The 21,938-nt window shown below is 37.7% G+C and overlaps 1 protein-coding gene and 1 long non-coding RNA gene across 5 annotated transcripts in view; one reads left to right on the plus strand and one right to left on the minus strand.

Annotated features, from left to right (window-relative positions):
* Positions 1-332: 332 nt before the first annotated feature.
* On the minus strand, positions 333-21,807 carry GTF3C3 (general transcription factor IIIC subunit 3). Of its 4 annotated transcripts, XM_027461808.3 has the most exons (20): positions 21,550-21,807; positions 20,982-21,084; positions 18,422-18,615; positions 17,889-18,012; positions 17,204-17,395; positions 16,552-16,717; positions 15,306-15,453; positions 13,463-13,535; positions 12,329-12,421; positions 11,162-11,265; positions 10,429-10,600; positions 9,768-9,970; positions 9,060-9,161; positions 8,206-8,341; positions 7,343-7,580; positions 6,818-7,008; positions 5,695-5,819; positions 3,072-3,224; positions 2,040-2,177; positions 333-532 (listed from the first exon to the last, which is right to left on the minus strand). In XM_027461808.3, the coding sequence occupies exons 1-19, from the start codon at positions 21,646-21,648 to the stop codon at positions 2,055-2,057; spliced, it is 2,739 nt and encodes a 912-aa protein (XP_027317609.1). In that variant the 5' UTR covers positions 21,649-21,807; the 3' UTR covers positions 333-532; positions 2,040-2,054. The 4 variants fall into 4 exon arrangements, with proteins under 4 accessions (XP_027317609.1, XP_027317610.1, XP_027317608.1 ...); XM_027461809.3 differs by lacking the exon at positions 333-532 and having other exon boundaries at positions 1,505-2,177; positions 12,329-12,418; XM_027461807.3 differs by lacking the exon at positions 333-532 and having other exon boundaries at positions 1,505-2,177.
* Positions 21,370-21,938, plus strand: part of LOC113844152 (uncharacterized) — a 37,164-nt gene continuing 36,595 nt past the window's right edge. The window contains exon 1 of the long non-coding RNA XR_003498443.3: positions 21,370-21,615. This is a non-coding gene — a long non-coding RNA (uncharacterized lncRNA). The remainder of the gene's footprint in view (positions 21,616-21,938) is intronic.

The following is a 21,938-nucleotide window of genomic DNA, read 5'->3' on the forward strand; positions in this document are numbered from 1 at the left end:
CCAGACACTCAGAATTGTTTAGTGCAGCTGCTCTGAACACTGTTTGCTAGCAATGTGAATTTTCCGGTCCATATTGACTGGGTTTATTTGAATGCAACTTTCTGTTATTTAGTGCTTAAAGACAATTTAGAAAAAAGTTTAAAAGCATCCTGAATGTATTTTTCCTTTTTTTTTTTTTTTTTCCCCACAAATGTTAAAAAAACATACCTCCTAGATTTACAAAACTAATTCAGAATTCTAACAGCAGTTATGGTCAAAAATAATTTGTAGTAATACCCTAACACCGGTCAATTTCTAGGGCAATTCTTAAAAAATAAATTACAACAAAAACAACCTGTCAAGTCTTTTTTATAAAATACACAAACAAGAGGATTCTGAGTATTTTATACAGTTTTGTAAACAGAGTAACGCAAAGGGAACCTGAATGCTGGACCTCTCTGGCTTCTGTTTTCTAAGCATTAGTTCAATGCTGAGGACTGTACTTGCTGGAACATGAGAAGCCTTTTTCGTGTGAAGGGACAGAAGTCATTCACTGCAAGAAGAAAAAAAATCCAAGGGGTAGGATGTGCAGAGCCCAATAAACAATAGGGAAAACTTCAATGGAGAATTTTTGCCCCAAGGTGATGCAGCAATACTATGCTTGTACATACGTCACAAGTCAGCTCTAGTTCACGCAGCAAACAATTTGCTATCATGCCACAAAAAGTGATGAGGTATCACAAAGAATAAGAAATGAAACAGAGGTAACAGAGTCACTCTCCTCCTGCCCTTTATGGTACTCCATACTGACGTATAAATAAAATAATTATTTTAGTTATTTCTGCAAATTTAGCATGAATATTTAGTATTTATTTAGTATTATATTATTTAGTATTAGGGCAGTGTTGCCTAGTACCTAATAAATATGCTGTGCTTTTCTGAATCAGTGGGACTTTGTTGGTGTTTGTCTCTTGCTTTTGTATCCTCAGTAGGGCCCAGCACTTATCTACTGAAGAGGACATGCACTATGTTATTATTTAATGTTTGAGCTGAGACAAAATTGTCTTGACTTTACTGCTATTCTAGATAATTTCACAACAGTCATTTCTTGAGCATTGATTGCAATTGTGCAAAATGATTACAATACACAAATACACATAAAAGTGGGCTGAAAGCAAACAGCAGTAGTTAGCTGTGATACTATAAGTAACAAGTGCTCAGGAGGCAACAGCATGGCTTGTTTTCTATTCACCATACTTTTTCACCCCTATTTTGCTGTAGTACAGGAACCTTCCTATGTATACATATAGCTGTATTATCTTTATTATTCTCCTGCTGGGCTGGAAGCAGCCTGCTTCAACTACTGTATGCTACTGTTCAACTTTCAGAACTACTTAAAAATCTAGAACATTTGTAATATGTTTTCAACAAGCTGTATGATTTATTTTTTATTTTTTGCTATAAGCTATTCAGTAGCATACTTTTTTTTTTTTTTTTTTTACTGAGAATGAGTAAACAAACATCATTAACTTCAGAATTTTTATTAACAAATTCAAAAGAAGGACAACCGTCACATGGATTTTAATGAAACAGAAATCAACCTCCTTGAAATAGAACAGCTGCTAGGAATATGAACTCCTAGAAAATACTGAACATTTAAAAGAGCTTGAAATACTGAGTTCTCTAAGGATTTGTATGAACCTATTTCCTTCTTTTGTATTAGAGTACAACCTCACTTGTAACTAGCTGTAATATTGCACATTGTTTTTCCTAAAGATAATACTGGGCTTCAGTTCTCTCTGTTTGATTCTGTACACGAAACTGAATATCAGATTACATAGTAGTTCAGAGAAGACACACTCAAGTATGTCAGCATCGTACCTGGAACAGACTGTTCCCATCTATACATGATACAGTTCAAAAGTCAGCAGTAGAAAAAGTCTCCAACTTATATACAGCACAAGCCACATCTTTACCCACCTACAGCAAAAGCTGTATATAAAACCAGTTTCCCCAGCACTATATAATGCAAGAATTAATACAAAGACTACCACTTCTACCTGCCACAAACTTCATCATACAACTGCGTAAGTATACAACATCTTCTGAGCCATTCTGGTATTTCCACTGCTCTGATAAATAAGTGACAAGTTAAAGGCAGTATCTCTTCTCAAGTCTGTCTGATCAGTTTCTATTCCCTGTAAAAATAATAACAATAATAAATATAATTAATAATTAAGTTACCTATATGCAAAGTTAAGTATAAAATTGAAACTTGAGTAGCAGAGTGTAATCAAATCACATATTTGTAGTTTGCATAGGCTTTCAGTTGTACAGAAGCAATAGTATTTCTTGTGCCCTCCCTCTTTGAGTTTCTGCCTGTTAATCACCAAAGAGTTATGCAATTACATACTCAAAACATTAGCTGTAAATTTGATAGACAATTCATAAACCAGAAAAGTTCTACTGAGCTTGTCTTTGTATGTAAAGTATTTGTTTCTATAATCAGAATACAAATACTGCCTCTGTCTTTTACATGGTTGAAATATTGCTGCTTTGAACACCTGGTGTTCACTAACACTAATGTTTCTTACTTTACCAACCCTTCCCCTTTTCTAAATAAACTTGTTATTCTACCCATGCATATCAAAGCTAGGCATAAATTTTCTCTTATACCAAACTTGTAAATGTATTAGGATGATCTAATTCAGATCAGTTGCAGAGCAAACCCATGGCATTCTTTATCTGCTGGTTCATATCACTCCAGCATGCTGGTTTATAAAACAAAAAACTTCCAGTTATAAAATACTGCGTGCAATATATATTAAGTTCAGCTATTTATTCAGATCAAGTTTGGCAACCTTTTTTGCTGCAACTTCAAGCCTATTAGGAAATCCCTCAGAATACTTAAGTCTTTGAAATTCACACATGCAGAAGTGTGTATCAGGTTACAATCAGGTTTCCAGTGACAGGGAATTACAATATAAATAGTTCTCAACTACAGAGATCTTATGTACTTAATTAAACTATGGCTGAGAAATTAACATTGACCTGACTCTACCCACTACATAGAACTTACAAAGATACACTACCTCCAAGGTGGGAGGAGGAAGTTCAAGTACTTTTTGGTAATAGTGGATTGCCAGGTGCAGTAATCCCAGCTGGTGAAGACTACGGCCAAGGTTGTAGAAAGATTCTTGACATGGTCCACGTAGATCCAAATATCGGAAAAGGAAGGAAAACCCCTGTACACATACCATGCACATTGTGAATGTTCCCATTAAGAAGACGGACAAAATATACTAGAGAAAAGACATTTAAATGTGGCTATTTGAACTTCTGATCCATGCTTTCCCAACATTCCCCCAGAAATCACATTTGATTGTTGAGACCGTGTAAAATGTACTGTCAGTCTCAGTACCACTGCTGGCACCAGGTGTGTATATATATGCATAGATACATATATTACAAATTGATCTCACAGTTATTTAGTACAGTGATCTATAGAACTAACTTGCTAAATAGATATGCAATATATACACACATACACAAACATAAAAGACCAGTTAATGTTCAGAAGAGCTAGCTGTCTTAAAAAACACGCAGCTAAAGGACAGGCTAGAGCAAAATCTTAAAAAAATATATGCATTAAAAGGTCACCCTCCTCCATCAGTTATTTTTTTGTTGTTCTTTGCGATTATTTTTTTTTAAACACAATAAACCTTCTCTCCCTGTCCTCTCTTTGCCTTGGATAACAGAAAGAAATGGTTACACTCTGCTTTTTGCTGAACTCCGTGAAGTTCTGGAATGTGAGCGTATTCTTGGTCTTGAGCTCTGTGTATTTACTTCAATACCAATTACCAGGGCAATTACCAGCAGGTCATTTTATAAAGTGGCTAAGAATAAACATCACTGAATAAAGGCATGAAAAAAATCATATATCCTAAGCAGAAGGCAAGAGTTCATGTCACTTGAAGCCAGCAGATGTTTTACTGCTATGTCCCCAGCAGAATTTGAAAGGGTGCTCATACCCAGCAATGCCACTGCAATGCCTTAACAAAACAAAGTGCTCTGTAAGTGTTAAACTTTTTTGCTTTTAGTTTAGAATTAAAATATATAATGATGTATGTAAACTATGTGACCAGCAGAATCCAAGGTATAATCTCCTTGCCAACCCTAGCCTGAATACCTGCTCCTCCTGTGGATTAGACACACAAGCAGGATCCCACAGGGACTTCATGCCTACTGGGGTGCTGGTGGTCCAGAAGACACAAAAGAGGGGGATGCATAAAGTGACAGACTGATGGAACAAACTGGCCTTGCTAATATGTTGACATGCTGTAACGCCAGAGAAGTCATTTGCTTCTCGTCTGAAGGATGTCACTGCCTACCAGCTTCGAGTATTGTTCATTGCTCAAGGTTTGTATGATGCTATTCAAACAAATGGCTGCCTCCCATATGGAACAAAAGGGAAAAATAAAGGCAAATACAGTATTATTTTATATTAAAATGCAGTGGTTTACTTTGCACTGAATAAGTCCTGAGGGAAACTTAGGGAGGATAGGTAGGAGAGAGGAATTCAGAAGGCAAAAAAATGAAGCACACAACTTTTTCATCCTCTCCTGTGCAGCAATTTACATTTCATTTTACTATCACTTTGGAATATGATGATTCCACTGCAAAGAAGACCATGTGGGTAATGAAAAAAGATAGCTTCTTCAACTAATTCCTCATTTCTAATATTTCTAATGAGGAATTAGTTCAGACATCAGCAGCTAGCAATTGTAATTTAGGTCACCAGCACGTCATTGTGGCTGAACTATTAACTACAACAGGAGCAAGAGAGAATGCAAAAAAACAGTGTCATGAAAGTAAGTAGAGAAAAGAGAGAAAAGCAGGGAACTGTATCACTGGAGGGTAACATAAATAGGACATTGTTCAATTACGTTAGAAAAGGAGAATGTAGCAGCCCAGGTAAGGAAGGCAAGTCATTTACAGAAAGACGTGTCTAAATATATTAAAATTAGGCCAAAATCTGCAAGCCTATTGCAAGCCTATTGCAAGTTGGATATTAACGTAACTGGTCTCCTTTTAGAGTAGCAAAGGACCTACAGCTTTTGTCAAAAATCCAATTAAAAGCTACAGTGTTGCAGCAATTTTACAAGTCATGAGTGCTCAAGATCCTCATCATACGCTGCTGACTCTGAGCTCAGTAGCCACAGTAATTAAAAGGAATTCAAGTTAACGAAAAATACTGGTGGAGAGCACGGGAAATTGATTTCAAGATTCTGTTTGGGAATAATCAGCCTATGTTTTGTAACAATTTGACACATGAAAGAAAAAACAAGAGTAAGAAAGCTGAAAAACTGAGGGTAGCCTAGACTGGAGCTCATGAGATCTTTATGTTAAGAGCTATACAGAATCGTCCAAAAGGGGAAAGAGAAAAAGACAACAGGAAAAAATAAACAAACAAACACCTTCTAAGTCTGGAAAGTTTTTTTAAACTATGCAGTTTATGAAAGTATGAGAAGATGAGATTCAGATGGGTGTAACTTTAGCTCAAAAGCATACTCACCTGTATTTACATTTCACTACTTCCCTCTTTTGAGATGAGTTACTAGTTATGAGAAGTTATTTAAACACAATATGTTGTTACCATCATTGTCTGTAAGATACAAAGCCAGGAAACACTATAGGTAAAAATTACTAACATACCTGTACTAGAAGAGCATGCCTTTTCAACACATATTTCTGAGAAGCCATGTGGATGAAAGTTAATCCAATACAGAGACTGTACAAAGGTTCATCGGGCTTTGCACGAAAGGCTTGCACATACTGTCCTAAAAGCAAATAGCTAAATCAGGATGTTTGTTGCAAAAAACATTCCTTGAGAATTTAAGGATGAATAAGTAAATCTTCAAATTAGAAGTGCAAACTAAGAAAAGAAACAGTTTAATATACCTACTTAAAAATACACAGAAAACAAATACAGGAATTTATATACCGGATGTGTGGAGAATTACTGCTGTGTTCAACAGTTAGGTTTTTAAAGTTCGATTTTGTTATTTTGATTAAACCATCACTGTTTATACCAGCTAGTTATAGCTATACACTGGCTAGAATAATTATGCCCAAGTACATCAAATATTAGCACCTTACCGACTAAAAAAAAACAAAACCAAAAACAAACAAACAACAACAACAAAAAACATTATTTAAAAGCATGCAAAGATAAATGAAGTAGTGAAAGATTACTGTCCCTCGCACAGTGTGGCCCTTGGTTCATGACTAAGGCTTTCATGAATTACAGTGAAAACAAGTAATTATTACTACTGGACAGCTATGGAACACGCATATGTAGATTTTATTTTAACAAAACCAATAATTAATTCATGAGGGAGACTGCATATTAACTACTTCTCATTTCTTCACAGTATAACTTCTTTTTGAGACGAAACAGGCGCATGCTCTATCTCCAACATGTCTCAAGTGTGACATTTGGAGGGCTCATCTTAAAACAGTAGGTTTACTTCCATGGCCTACTTAATATGTCCAACCAACTTTATTTGCTGTTTAAGTTGGTCTGATTCTGTCTTTCTTGTTATTACCATCAGCCTTCAGTTATCTTTGCAAGTGGATTACTATTGCCACGTGTGCTAGACTTACCAGCTTAAGTTTTATTAGCCAAACTATTTAGTAATGCTTTGATTTGTGTACAAAATAATCAAACCATCAGGTTAACACTATGAAGCCATGCATAATTTTCTGATGTATGAAGAAAGTCTGTAAAAGAAACACTGAACTGTATTTGTTAAAATTAGAACAGTGACGACATTACCAAGAGCATGCTTGAAACTGCCAGAGACAAATGCATTATGCCCGTTTAGGACGCACAATGCATGATTATCAGGATTTTTCAGCATTAAGCGGAGACAAAAGCGATGGTGACGGACGTCCTGAGATTGCATGGTAACTTGATTGAAGATGTTCCACAGCTGAGGTTTATTGACATTTTCCATTACCATTATTCTATAGAATGAAAGCCATACAAGAAATCAGTAAATGTTATAAAGTAAATACTATATCTGCAATAAAAACAGCCTAAGGGAATCAACACCAGATCAATGACCGAGGGAAAGTTGACGATGAAACACAGAACGAAGGGTTTTGGCCAAATCAAACTACCTACTGGATTATTTTGGAATCTAAGGCTATCAGAAAGCTCCTTTTTTTTCAACAGGCTCATAGGTTTTAAGGAAGGCTGGAAAGCATTAGCCTGCCTCCTTCAGAAATTCAGCAGTATGACTACACCCTCAGGGGAAAGAATTAGAGACCAGACTGTTCGGCTTTGTCAATTCCCCACCTGATATAGTTGTATGCTTTTCTGAAGTTCTTGTCCAGAATTGCAGCAGAGAGCCCAAAGTATTCCAGCTCCTTGCGCTTTTGTCTATCATCATAAAATGAATAATACTCCAAAGAAGAATCTACTAGGAGCTCTGCCTCCTTGTACCGGGAGAGGTCACACAAGGAATATATAGCCTTCAGGAGGAGGTTCCACCAGTCATCCTTTGTCAGAACACTCGTGAGAACAGCAAAAATTGCTAAAAATATTAAAGTCAGTAAGTCCAGAAAATTGAGATACTCTTTTTTTAAACAAACAAACAAACATGCATATAACAAACTGATCTTTTAGGCAAAATAAAGATATTTACTTTTTTTCCCCCATTTAAGTGCAATTCCTTTAAAAAAAAAGGGGGGGGGCGGGAACAATCAAAACTTGTGAACAAATGACAAAAAATACATGCAGTTAAAGCTGTAAACATACCACAGGAATGCATTAAAGTTACCCCTCTTCATCTACCAAACAGTGCTTAAGAATTGTGTAGTCTGGCTCAACCAAGTTCAAAAATCACACCCAATTTAAAACACGTATTTCTAATATTTTCTAGAGTTACAAGTATTATAGATGGGCTGAAGGGAATGTTGGACCATACAAACTCTAGAGGTCGTTCTCAACCTAAATTGTTCAGTAATTATATTATTTTTTTCTGAATGGGGATTGCTCCCTGATGTTACATTGTCTTCATTTTTGCTGCTTTCCTTGGCCTACAAATAAAACAATGTTAACATTAACTGCATGGATTTAACATGCAAAATAGTAACTTTTATTTCATTTTTCAGAACAAACGGGATCATCTTCTTGATTTATTTTTAATAAAACGTTACCTTTCGCATCACAATTTGCTGCCTCCTGGTCATCATTGTCAGAAATTTTATCCCTTGACACCTTAATAAGATAGAGGTGTCTCTCTCCAGATTTGGAACTAGATATCAAACACACCTGAGCTCTGCTCATTGCTACCTAGAAACAAATTTAAGGGCAGCATTTCAGATTACATTAACACATCCTACGTCAAAACCAGTTTCATTGCCAATTCATCTTGCTCACACTGTGTGCCCAAACAATCTACAGCTTAGAAGCACCACAACACAGTAAGCTAATGGGAGAGAACATGTCAGCTATTCAGATAGTGCAATAAAATAGTAATGACTCTAATGAAATGGATAAAATCAAGGCCTAAATATTCCCCTCCCTCACTTCCAAGTTAAAGAAAAATAAATAAAAAAATAACAAAACTACCACCACCACCACCGCTGTGTTTGCTAGCTAAATAAATTCTTCTTTGCTCACTAAGTAACAAGAAAAGACAGATTAAGTAACTCAAAAGGAAGTTATTGAAATACAAATTAGTATCTGCATGAAAGTAAATCTAAAGAAAGCATTACGGTGACTGTTAAATAGGTAAAAAGCAGCTTTAGCTTTTAGTATGTTCTACATATATTCAGAAACAGAGAGCTATTATGAGCTATACTCACAAACGATACTCTGTTCTGCACACAACAGGTAGCAAACAACAGTATTATGGGTCCCTAGAATTAACAGGCTCCCTGCAAGACTTTTATCTAACAAAACTATGAAAACATTTGCATAGTTTTCTTCCTTTGTTTGTTTGTCCCTTGTCTTAACCCAACTCATGGCTGACAAGTTTGTTAAAGCGAAACTGCATAAACTGGCTTACCTTCAACAGCATCGCCAGCATCGTAAGCAAAGTGTCTATGTAACCGTACATTTTGCCTTGGGAATACAACAACGTTGAACGATGGAGGAGCAGCTTTAATTCCTAGATGTTATTGAACATTATTATTCAACCACCCACAGAGAGAAGGAGTTTATAAAAACAATTTTGACTCAAAAAAGAACTAATAGGTTGTAAAAGCTTCTACAGAGCTGTAATCCTAGCCACCACACATAAAAACTCTTTAAACCGCCCTGCAGTGATTACTGTTTCAAATTCCTAAATTTCAGAGACTGAGCATCTCTCTTACTCATGGTGATAATGCTGCTGGAGAATGGATATACATGTAGACCTTTGCTAAGACAGCACTTACGATCAGTAGAGGCCAAACCACCTATCTAGTCTGTATGTAGCATCTGCTAATCAACTTGATAGAAAGTCATTGGTGTCCAGACTGGTTCTCGGTGGCCAAAAGGTTGTATGCAACATAAATTAATCAGGTGGGGCATTATAGTGACAAAATGGTCAAGGAGAAAGAGCCATGAGGACTCATCCCTGATATCCTATAATGAATCATTCACTCTGCTGCAAAAGCTCACCATCCTATAGATAAGTATCAATCCCTGGCCCTATCTAGTTGGTATCTTTGACCACTACCATAGTTCAGCAAATAACACATCATAAACTAGAAGTACAGAGCCCCTTACTCACCTGCTGAGCAGCATTAGCATCCTGAGCCAGTGTATCTGGATCATACATGGGTTCCAGAGCCTCCAGAGCTTTTTCAGGCCGACCCAGTTGCTGCTGAAGTGTTGAAAGTGAGATTCGTGCATCCAGATGCAATGGCGCAAGATCAACAACTTTGGCATAGCTCTCTGCAGCACGCTCCATGTGTCCCAAAGCCTTCAAGCATTCTAAATAGAGCATAAACACCACCACACACTTAAATGGCAGAAAAAGAAGATTCGTTACAAGCAAAATAGTTAACATACTTTTCAGATGCTTTTCCAGTTAAAACCACTCAAAATATGAATTATTAAAGTGAAAATATTCAGAAATACACACTGATGCATCTATAGTTTAACTTACAGCATCATCAGTTGATTCAGGATTGAATGGAGAACAGATGCTGTTCACTTAGATGAAAATAAAGTATTTTTAGGTGAAGGAAATTTCAGTCTGTAAGAAGAACAAGAAAACCCTCCATGATAGGGCTCTCATAGTAAACTTCAATTATAGTTTTGCAAATACTAATTATTGTTCAACACGTGCATCTAAATTCCAGTGATCTTAGATAAAGGTCTCTGGAAATGCTCGGCACTGTCCTATCACCTCTCAGAACCACATGTTCAGCAGCCCTGCTTCTTCTCACCTGCATGCCGAAGCCAGACAACAGCCAAGTTGTATCGTTCAGAACAGACAAGGGCACTCAGGAGAGGCAGTGCTGAGTTGTATTCGCCAACATCCAGAAATGCCTCTGCAACGTCCAAATACAAGTCACCCATTTCTTCTGGATTTTGTTCTACCAGAGTGGTCAAGAGTGGCTTTAAAAACAACAACAAATAGTAAAAACACAAATAAACAGCAACACCACCACTTTAAGATCTGGTTTTTGGAAGCTCACCTTTTTATGCTGTGATTTTTATTCTATTTACATTCTGAACTACACTGCCTTTTTCTAATGTTAGTTTAAAAGTGAAAAATAAAGATAAGAATTTCACAATTGCTGAATAAGCCCTAATTGTCTATTCTAGACATTTCACATCTTACCACTCCACACCTTTCATAAGAACGGTCTTAGGATTTGGTAGGGCTTTAAAACAAAGTAAAGATATGTTCCTTAGTGTTCAAGAACTTTGCAATGTCTGTCACAGCACAAAGGCAGTAATTTACTGTGCCTTAGTAAGGCACACTTCCAACTGAATGCAAAACATATAAGGACAAAAAGAGCATTTCTGTTATTAGATGTTTGCTAGGTATCTGTCTTGAGGTGGGAGGAAAGCAAAAAATCTCCACAGCCCTCTTGATTATCTCAGTCATATGAAGACAGCAAAAATCACCTGCGTTGTTAATTTGACTGGATTTCTCAGTTGATTTCTACTTACATTGAGTGGCTCTAGGATGTTCAGGTGCACCAAACACACCATCAGCTTGACTGTGATATCTATGGGAACCCCCTCAGGTATGCAGCAGCTAACCTTCTCCACAGCTGTGAGAAGACAACAAATTTCTTTCTGAACCCGTATGTTTTAACAAGTATCTCCCATAGCCCCACATCCCCTCCAGGCTATGTTGAGCTACGATCAAGAAAGTATATTCTCAATGATTAGCAAACGCTGGTGTACGCCTGCCCTCTTCCCTTCTTTTGTATCTTCCCTGATGGTTGGAACAACTGCTTTCTACTGACTCTGATCCTTATTATTTCATCTGAAATATCACGTGCTATCAGTTTGCATCAACTTCAACAGCAAGATCCTGTAGGATGTGTTTGGAGCCTTCCCCCTCTGTCTTAAGATGTATTTGTTACATAAAGCTTTCCTTTAACAACGTAGGCACCTCTACTCTCTTCTTCTTGCTTTCTCAAGGAAATATCCTGTATTAAGTGGTAAGCCCTGTATGTCAGGGACCTGGCTATATACATTGTTAAACAGTTAATCTACAAACTATTACATAACACCTAGAATGAATGCAGTCTGATGAGAATGCAAGCATGAGACGACATGCTAGCAAATTAACGGTCACCCAGTAAAACTATACTATCGTACTTAACTGCACATGCAGTCACTAAACATCCTAAACTACCCTGTTCAAGTTCTCCCTTCACCTTAATTCTTACACTGAAAATTGAAAGGGTGACCTAAGAAAACCTAAGAAACCTAAGAAAAACAGTGATTCCCAACTTAAGGCTTCCCTATGACTTTCTACATCCACATCCAATTACTGCATGTTACTGCATGCAGTTTAATTCATCATTCTCTGAACATCTTAATGCCCAGCATGAGAGCAGCTATTCACCTGCTGCTATATTCATATAAAATAAAAAAAATCATTTTCAAAATGGGTAAGCCCTGGGAGAATGCTTTGACTTTGGTGGCTGGTTGGGTTAAAAGTAAATATTGAGTAAAGACAACAATACACAAGGAACCTTTTCTAGACAGCCCTATTTTCCTACTGTTTGAAATCTTTCATGATTTTGCTATGACTGCAACCTGATTCCTGAGAATATGATCAGTTCATAGAATTGTACTAGATTCAACAACTGAATTACTTACCTGCAGTGCTCGATTCAGCAACTGGATGACTTTGGCTGTCAGTCACTGCCTCCTCCTGGCTTTCTTGAGTTTCCACCACTGATGCTGTATCTTCTTAAACAGAAACAGTTTACCCTGAGTAGCACTGGCTAAACCAAAAGTTACTTAATTTTGAATCCGCATTTGACTGGTAGCTTACTCTTTTTTAAAACTGAGAAGTGTACATTGTTTTGAAGAACAGCAGAGCAAGAAGCAATCAAAAAAAAAAAAGTTTTAAAGCAACAGGTGGTGGGGAACCAAGACCTTCTGTAGTTTAGCAGCTTTGTCTTAAGAAATGATATACTTAGATAACTTGCCAATACTGTGTTTTAATTCCCAGACTCATTACAGTTGTGCTCCTTGTAAGTTATCTGTTCCTATCAGGACAGCTGTTCTGAACACCATGTTCTCTGATCATCTATATTTTCATCTACTCCATTGAAGTAAAAAGCCAACAGAAGTATCTTAAACCTGCATTAGGTTTGGCCTGTACTGCTGAAACAACCGACCAGCTGAATCATAGAACAGACTGTCTGCGTAAGAGTTGGCATGCTGTGATCATTCTAAAGCCCAAACAAAAATACGTTCAGACTTGAGCAATGGCTTTCATAAAGCTGATTTCTCAAAGACCATCTATTTTATTCAAGTCACAATTACAGGCTAATATCCCTAGGTATTGGTACAAACCACAACATTTAAATGTTTAACAACAGAAGTAGGATTTAAGAAGAATAGTTTCAGGTCAAAGGTTGATATTCTTGAGTATAGATGCCACTAGGTTTATCTGATTTTTTTCTGGAAGCTATTTAGCTAGCAGGAATAACTGGCCTGATGTGAACACTCAAAGGAATGTTTAGAACTTTAAGAGGCCTCCAATTGCCTGGAGAGCAGTCCTTGTCTCTAATGAGTCACTGGGGCTAATTGGACATCAGAGTAACTCCTTATAGAACTCCGAGGTCATGGTATGTAACTCATTAAAAACATGGAAGAGTTTGAAAAGAGAAAAGCCTGTCATCATGCATCAAAAACACTCTCAGGAACTGAAAAGGTAACGGAAAGAAAAATGTCACATTAGATGAACGGAAGGGTCATACTAACCGCTAGTTAACTACTTACCTTTTTTCTCCTCAGTAGGACACTTTTCAGACACTTTTTTTTGCAATACAATTCCTGCAAAATCAGTAATAACCTAAAACAGAAAAGTAACTCATATCATTCTAAAGATTTAAAAGATATACAGAGTAACCAGTCTACATGACAGTTGCTTTAGACATTACAAAAGTTTTCTGAAGAAAAGTGGTATTCATTTCACTTGGGGTTAGGTCACTAGTATCGAGTTTCATCATTTGATGTCTTTTTTTCCACTATTTTTGGACTACTTAGATGATCTAATCAGCATCTCTTTAGCAAACAAAAGTTACTTTCATCCTACTTTGCTTTTTAAATTAAAATAATAATAATAAAAATAAAACAACAACAACAACAACAATAATAATAATAAAACTTTTAACTTCTTTTATATCTTTCAAAAGATAGAAAAAGAAAGCAAAGCACCGGGTAGTTAGCTAAGCTCTCCACAGATCTTTCCAAAGTGCTCCAACGCTCGCTCAGCCTAACACACTGCAAGGAAACTGCAAAGGCTGTCTCATTTAAAAAAAAAATAAAATAACACTCACATCTACATACAGAGTTGCTTTATAGCAACCCTGGTCATACATCATGACCTCAATAAAACTAGCACAACAGAACAACTAATTAAAAAAATTAAAATCATAAACAGACTGGCCAAGACGTTCACTTGCCCATAAGGAGGTATGAGAGGGGAAATGCACAAGTGTTAAGGATTGCTGGTCTAAGACCCAATGTGATTGGGTATTTTTGTTCACGAATTGTAAAGTAAATATTTAAGTCACTACTGTTGCCAAAACCAGAGTGATAAATAAACAGAGTACATAGCCCTCAGGAGAACAAACATGACTGTATTAAGGTAATTACTTTTAAAAGGTCCAGTTAACCAGCTAAAATACACACTCAGCTACCTGGGAGCAAGAAACATCACAGGAACAGACCTGGGAGAATAATCAAGAAGAAACATGGCACAGTTCTACAACTGAGCACTATATTAATAAACCTGGTACCCAAATACTGTGTACACAGAATTGACTGATTTTTAAACTAGAAAGAGGTATAGAGAGAAGAGTCAGTGGAATCGCTTGCAGGCTAGTAATACTTTATACTGTCAGAGAGAGATCTAAATAAAATCTTAGGTAGGAAAGAAAAAAAAAAGAGGCAATTAAATACCAAATTTTACAAGGAGGAAGTCCCAATTATTAGTGGTTCTTCACTCTATTTGGTTAAGTATAATAATGGCCAGATGCTTAAGATGTTCCTCTGAAAGCCAGATCAAATCAAGTAGGAAACATGCCTCAAAAGTGAGAGTGAATAACCACTAGAACAAATATGCGACCTTTGCCAATTCTTGATATCTTAGAGTGAAGTTCTAGAGTCCTTCTGGAATTTGTGCTTAATGTTTAAAGCAAAAATTATTAGTCATAACACAGGTATGCCAGATAGAGCACAAGGGTCTGCATTTGAAGCATCAGACCATTCAGTGCCACTATTTTAACCTTCACCTTCAAGAATTCCTTTTGCTGGTAGTACAACAGATACCCAAATCAGGTTGTAGGTCTCTTTTGGCTACTAAGGTTATGGCAATTGTAGAGAAGGAGAGAAGGGACCCCAAAACGTTAAACCTAGAACATCCCCCTTCTGTTGATTGCCCCCTTCTGTTAACTTCAATGCTGATTACTACAGAACTAATAGGAAGCAATCAGTATCTGATCATCTCTACCACTATAGAAATATGACCATATTTAAGCACTACAGGAATACAAACTACACATTCTGACTGGCATAGAGTTGATGAATACAATACACAAATGCATTTAATGTTCCATACCGCCAGTGCTTTGTCATACTGTTTGGAGGAAATATATAATTCAGCTGCTATATTAACATCTTCCATAGAGACAAGACTCTGGTGTTTAGTAAAGGCTTCTTCTATTATCTCGATAGCAGAGGTGACATCATTGGCTTCATAATAACTCCTATAAAATGCAGATAAGAGACATTAAGCATTTCAGATAACTGATAATATATACTTTGATCACTGCCAAGAGGCTTTTCATATTTCTTTGCCTTTATGTTTTCTTTGTCTTTTTGAAAATATCTTAATTAGGGAGAGTAAATTACAAAAGATGGTGAGAAAGAAGGTAGTTTTTCTTTCCTTAAAACTTTCGGCAATTTTAATGTATTTCAAATAGTTACCAATAATCCCCTATATATTCAAACAATCCCATATATGTTGGGATGTTACAGGAATTTTCATTCAGTGTTCCTTGCCTAAAACCAGGTTATCAATGATGTGTTGCATTAACCTAGTTTTACAAAGAACTCCAATAATCATATTGTTACAATACACTTCTTGCATTTTTGGTGCATTTTACAACCAAAAAAATCAAAAGACTTAAGTGTCTTTGAAACAATGCAATGACAGGTTTCTACAGGTTATGCATGAGAAAGCAGAGGTATAAAGCAATTAAACAACTTACTGAAAACTAAGATTAGAGAGCTACACACTTGAACCCAAAGCCTCCTCTGTCTCAGGAAAATTTCTGTGACCTGATCTTCTCTCATTAGCAGAACACCAGAAGGGGCAGAGATGATGACCAGATGATGGTAGAGGGGATGAAATTTACTCCAGAAACAACTCAAACTATATATAAACTACACCGTGTTGAAGACTACATTTCAGATTTAATACCTTGTTTCACTCAGACTTGCTGGCAAGGAGATTCCAGGTCTCTAGCAATATTGTACAGATACAATTGTATACAAGTGCAGTATATTTTTGTGTGCTGTAGGTATGTTTCCAGTAACTAGTATTTGCATTTTATTCTCATACACTAAGAGAACCTTTCTGTGATGATGCAATGATCATGCACAGGATAATTCCCACATTTCAGTCTTTGGAAGCATCACAATACATGTGATGCATGGGTGCATGCTTGTATGTGGTCATTCCCAGAAAAATCACCTGCATGATTTCAGCTACACACCCAGCTTGAATCACCCAAAGAATTTTTAATAACAGCTTTTGAGAAACTCTGGGAAACAAAATCACACTATTTTTAAGTCCAACTTACTTTGCCATGTCTCTAGCCAACTGCATAAAACGCTCTCCATCAGAGGGAGACAGGAGATTCAAAATACGCCTATAGCCATCCATAGCATTCTTATGTTCCCCCAGCTGTTCATACAGGCTTGATCTCTCCCATAGGTAACGCACGTTGGTTGGGTCATACTTCAGAGCTGCAACAAGAAAAAGCATATTAGTACCCAAGTTTAGAAACAGGAAGTAACAAATTTCATATTCATCTACTTGATTACTCCACTGCCAAAGCCCTGGCAAACACCAGCAATTTTTAAGTTGACAACAGATAACAGAAAAAGCTGTATCAATAAATATCCTGAGAAAAGCAAACCAGACTGAAACGCAGGTATGTGCTACCAGAAATAAATTCAGCTAGGACTCTCTTTTTCTTCTCCAAAACCATAAGGGTAACATCACTCGCCTACTGACAGAATATTAAGGGACACATCATTACATGCACGAGCTTTTTGTAAGAAAGGACATCCTATGATAAAGATTCATGAATCTTTTACCAAAGTCTGGACAGAAGTACCAGAATCTTAGCAAACTGAAGAAACTAAATTGGAAAGCAGGAGAAAACAATACAACGACTGCCATTAGCACCTAACATTTACTTTAAAATATTAAAATCGCTGCTACCTTACCTTTTGTGTAGCAAAAAACAGCCTGTTTAATATTATCCTGTTCTAGTGACATTTCTGCCAGTCTAACCCATTCCTCAGTGTCACTAGGATTTAAGTGAGCTGCAATCAGTTCAAACTGTAATGATTTCTCCATATCACCCTGGTCTTCATAGATCATGGCAAGAGTGGAAAAGGGCTCATGAGCAAGAGGAGCTACAAAAAGAAAGAGAACAATTAAGAACTATCGTTTTAAGACCTACTTGAAAACAAGAAACTTGTCTTTCTTCAAACAACAGATACCAGAATTAAATGAAACATCAACATTATTGTTTCAATTCAGAAAAAAAAATGCAGATAAGCTTCCAATTCCTTTTTTATAAATCATTAAACAGCCTGACTAAACCTAAAAACAACCGTTTACAGCATTTTTTCCACTCTAGAAGTTATGCCAATAGCTGTTTACACTTTGTAGTTTTACAAAGATGGAAGTAATCTGTGGAAAGCTGCAAACTTAGGGTAACAGTTTCTTCTCTAAAGCAAAATAATAACATAAACGCACTGCGGATTCTTAATTTCATGCTAATTACACAATGACATTCCTTGTACTGAGTATTTTCATAATCAGTGAAGCCACACTGAATTTCCTAATGCACAAGACCATTTCACCCCACTCTTAAAGCCAGGATTTTTTAGCATTCTAAAATACCTTGTCGAATGATTTCCATGCACATCAGAATAGCCTCCTCACGTTCTCCTCGTGCGAACCTGATATTGGCCTCTCCCATCAGACCTCTCAAGGCACGAGGAAGTTTGCTGCGAGGTCTTCTCTCCTAAATGGAAAAGGGATATTGATATTTTTATCAATGATGCAGCTGTGCCCAAATACAGAAGACACCAATCACACTTGTGCTTTACACAACCTAATAACGAATTATTTAAGTGCTAGCAATATCAAAATGACCGACCAAAATACTTGCTAATTTTCATAACTGACAGAATAATTCTGATATCTAAAATAAATAAAATCCAGACACTGGAAAAATTTACTTCATTATTTTTGAAAGTTTCCAAACAGTACTCTTCTAAAAAACAAAGACAGGACACCAACACAAGCAGAAGTCTCCTACACAGAATTATTATTACAGGCAAGTCTCTCAGCATGTAGCTAAAATCATGCAAACTGGCCTTTACTACATTTTGCAAGATACAAAGAAGTTACACAAAAGTTTAAATACTTGCCTTCATCATTTTCTTGGTCTCTCGATTTAGGACCATCTCCAACACAAAAACATCTCCAGCTGTTGGCTGCTCAGGAGTTTCTTCTTCCTCTTCTTCTTCCTCTTCCTCTTCGTCATCGTCCTCCTCTTCATTTTCCCCAATCATGGATGCAAAGACTCGATGAACAGATTTACTGACGCCATCTGCAGTTTCTCCTGGTTGAGAAAGAAGCAGAAAAGGCTTATAACAATCAAAAGCACACACTGCTTTATTAGGACAAGTACAGAGAAAACAGAATTCTTCATAATTAGTAGCCCACTTTAAAGAGCTATTCTGTAAGAAAAAGACCTACAGAAATGCAGAAGAGCTTCTAACAACCTCCTTGGTTTTCAAACACTGGGTTATTCATCACCAATGCCTGGTATTCCCAGCCTCTAACATTTTTTGGATATTTGATACGAACAAACATAGGGATGAACACACAGAACGAAGCAATAGTTTATTCAACATTTTTCTCGATCCATACAAGAGGAGCATATTAAGTAATTTTCAAGCACTGAACTGGTCAGATGGAATAAAGCTTCTCAGTTGAAGAGGCTGAGTAGACAATTACACTAAACAATAACGCAACAGACAATTTTTAGAAATAATTTAAAATAAGATCTTCTATCCGCTCTATCCATGACAATGAGTACCTTTTCACTTGTGTAAATGCAAAATCCACATTATTAACTTATCTTCAGAAAAAGAAATAACAAAATTCTTTAACATAAATAAATATATGATGCTATATGTCCAAAATAAATATGCTTAAAGCATATAATTTTAGACACATTCACCTTTTTTTTTTTTTAAATTAAAACCTTTAATTACAATCTTAACCCAGGGTTATAACTGCCCACAAGTTTATTTCAGTGCAAAAAGAGACTAAAAGCAATCATTTTTGCTTCATTTCTCTTCATCCGCTAGCCATCAAAATAAATAGTGTTGGAAGATTTCAGTTGGAGGATTGGACATCGAACGATTTGATAGAGACACACAGACAGAATAACGTGACTGAAAAATAAACCTACTATACTTTGCCTATGGACAAGAGTAACTTTGGCTACTACAGCTGGGTTTATACATTTGAAAGTCTTCAGAACATATTTGGTTATTTTTATTCTGACTAAAAAAGATTAATGTCATTTCTCTTTTATTTCACTTTCTTTGGTTGTAGATAACAGAACACCAGCTCTGAAAATCAGTGTATCAAAAATGATTTTAACAATGAACTTTTCTATCATTTTACTTCTGAGTTCTACTAAAAACTCTTTCAATAGTGATAAATATTATCAATGCATCCTTGATTCTACAGACTTCTCGAGACTTCTGTGTTCTCCATAATAAGAGAAAAATTAGCGCTATATTATTGGGATATATTTTCTCTTTGATAAAGACTATGTATATGAAAAAATCATGGGCAGAATACAGAGCAGAATACCACAGCTTGGAAATACTTCAGAGGCATCAGTAAAAGGCATCACCAAGGCATATGTAAGGTGAGACAATTTAATCCTATTTTGATATTTAAAAGAAAAGGAAAAAGAAAAAAAAAAAAAAAAAAAAAAGAGGAAGAATTGAGTCCAGGAACCAACACAAAGAGATCAGGAGTCACACTTTGCTGTCTCACAGTATTGGCAATGCAAGATACGCCCTGGCCAGTGCGGGAAGTACACATTTACCTCCTAAAGTCCTGGTGTCTGAAACAGACTGCAGTGCTATATGGCCCAGGCTCAAATCCAGAACCTGAAGCATGGGATCACCAAGCAGTGATACAAACTAAACAAAGTGCTACTCCTACTACTTCCTACAAGTCCTTTCATTATGGAGGAATACCAAAGAAATTAAGGTTATTTGATTAAGGGATCTAAGGAGACATTACCATCACAGTAACCTCACACAGAAAGCCATCCAAGGAATCCATCGCCAGGAATATCTGGCAGAAAAATAAGGGAAGAAATAGACCCAGGCCCTCTAATCAGTACAGGAGATAACTGAGCAGGAAGGGAAAAAATAAAAAAATAAAACATAAAAGCAAACAAACCCTCTTTTTAGCTACTTTATTTTACTTTTTGGATGACAGTGCAAGTAGGCAACACTCTCATACAGTCAAATCAAATATTCTGAAACACTCAAGTCTCAGCCAAGGAGGCTAGCAAAGAGATAACCACAGAAAAACAAAACAAAACAGCGAGAAGACTTTCTGAGGTGCGTTAAAAACTTAAAATGTATTTGTAAGTTTAGATAAAGTAAATAATAGGGACCAGATGGTTAGCAAACCAGGAGGGGAACAAACGGAGGTATTCCCAGAAAAAATGACCGCTTGGCCATATCCGGTCCTTTAAAGACACTTAACAAAGTTAAAGCCTAGAAAAGAATGGGAACGTCCTACAAAGACATACACTGTAACAATGTGCTTCAGTGCCCACAGGTCTGAAAGAGCTGACAGGTGTTTATAGAAAGCCAGGTATTAAAGAGCAAATGGATTCAACCACCTTTAAAATATATTTTTCACGGACATGATCACGTTGACATTTACCCTCTGTTTCATCCTGACTGTGGGATTTCCCAGATGCCTTTCTGGATGAAGATGGAGCATCGATGTCTTCACTGTTTTCCTCAGCGGACGCATTTTCGCCATCCTGTGCGCACCAACAATATCATTGATCAGCTCCGCAGTGCGCCTCATCCCCGTTCCCCCTAACCTTTACAATCAGCATTTAGACTATGGGATTCCAGCTTTCGCCCTGCAAGGGGACACAGGTGTGGTAGGCGCTGTATTTTTAAACGAATAAACCCGGCACCGTTTGCTTGAAGGTATTTCTATTCTTATCCAGGCGGTGACCATTGACTACTGCCTGGAGAGCCTGTTACCAGCTGAGCGTTACGCTGAGGTAACACGAGGCGGGGAACTGTACAAGGAGGCCATAAACGCGTGCGGACACGGGAGGAAAGCTCCAAACCCAGGCGAGGAGAGGAGGGGAGGGGAGAGCAGAGCAGAGCCTCCCTCACGGCTCGAACCCCCCACCCGCCCGCTGCGGCCGCCCCCCCCCCGGCACGCACAGCTCCCCTTCAAGCCCGGGGGGCGGCGGGGGGGCCGGGCCGACCTTCTCGCGGCTCTTGCGCTCCTCCCGGCGCCGCTCGAACTCCTCGAAGGAGATCTTCCCCTCCAGGTAATCGATCAGCTCCGGGCTGAAGCCCGACATGGCGGCGGGGCCGGCCGGGGGAGCGAGTTGCAGGCGGGACGCGGGTGCCGCCGCTGTGGCGCCCGGCCCGCCCCGAGCCTTCGCGCACGGGTTCCGCGCCGCCGACCCCAAATCCCTGCTTCTGCACCCCAAAAAGCGGACAGGGGGCGCCCTGCACCCCTCTCACTCCAGGAGGGGGCTTCGGCTGTGGCTAAGGGAGAGCTGGAGCCCCCTCCCAGCACCCCAGGGGTACCACGCCAGGGGCTCCCCCACATCTCCTCCCCACGGGCAGCCCCGGGTTACCCCCCTTG

Source organism: Anas platyrhynchos, chromosome 7 (assembly GCF_047663525.1).
Source record: "Anas platyrhynchos isolate ZD024472 breed Pekin duck chromosome 7, IASCAAS_PekinDuck_T2T, whole genome shotgun sequence".
NCBI classification, from domain to species: domain Eukaryota; kingdom Metazoa; phylum Chordata; class Aves; order Anseriformes; family Anatidae; genus Anas; species Anas platyrhynchos.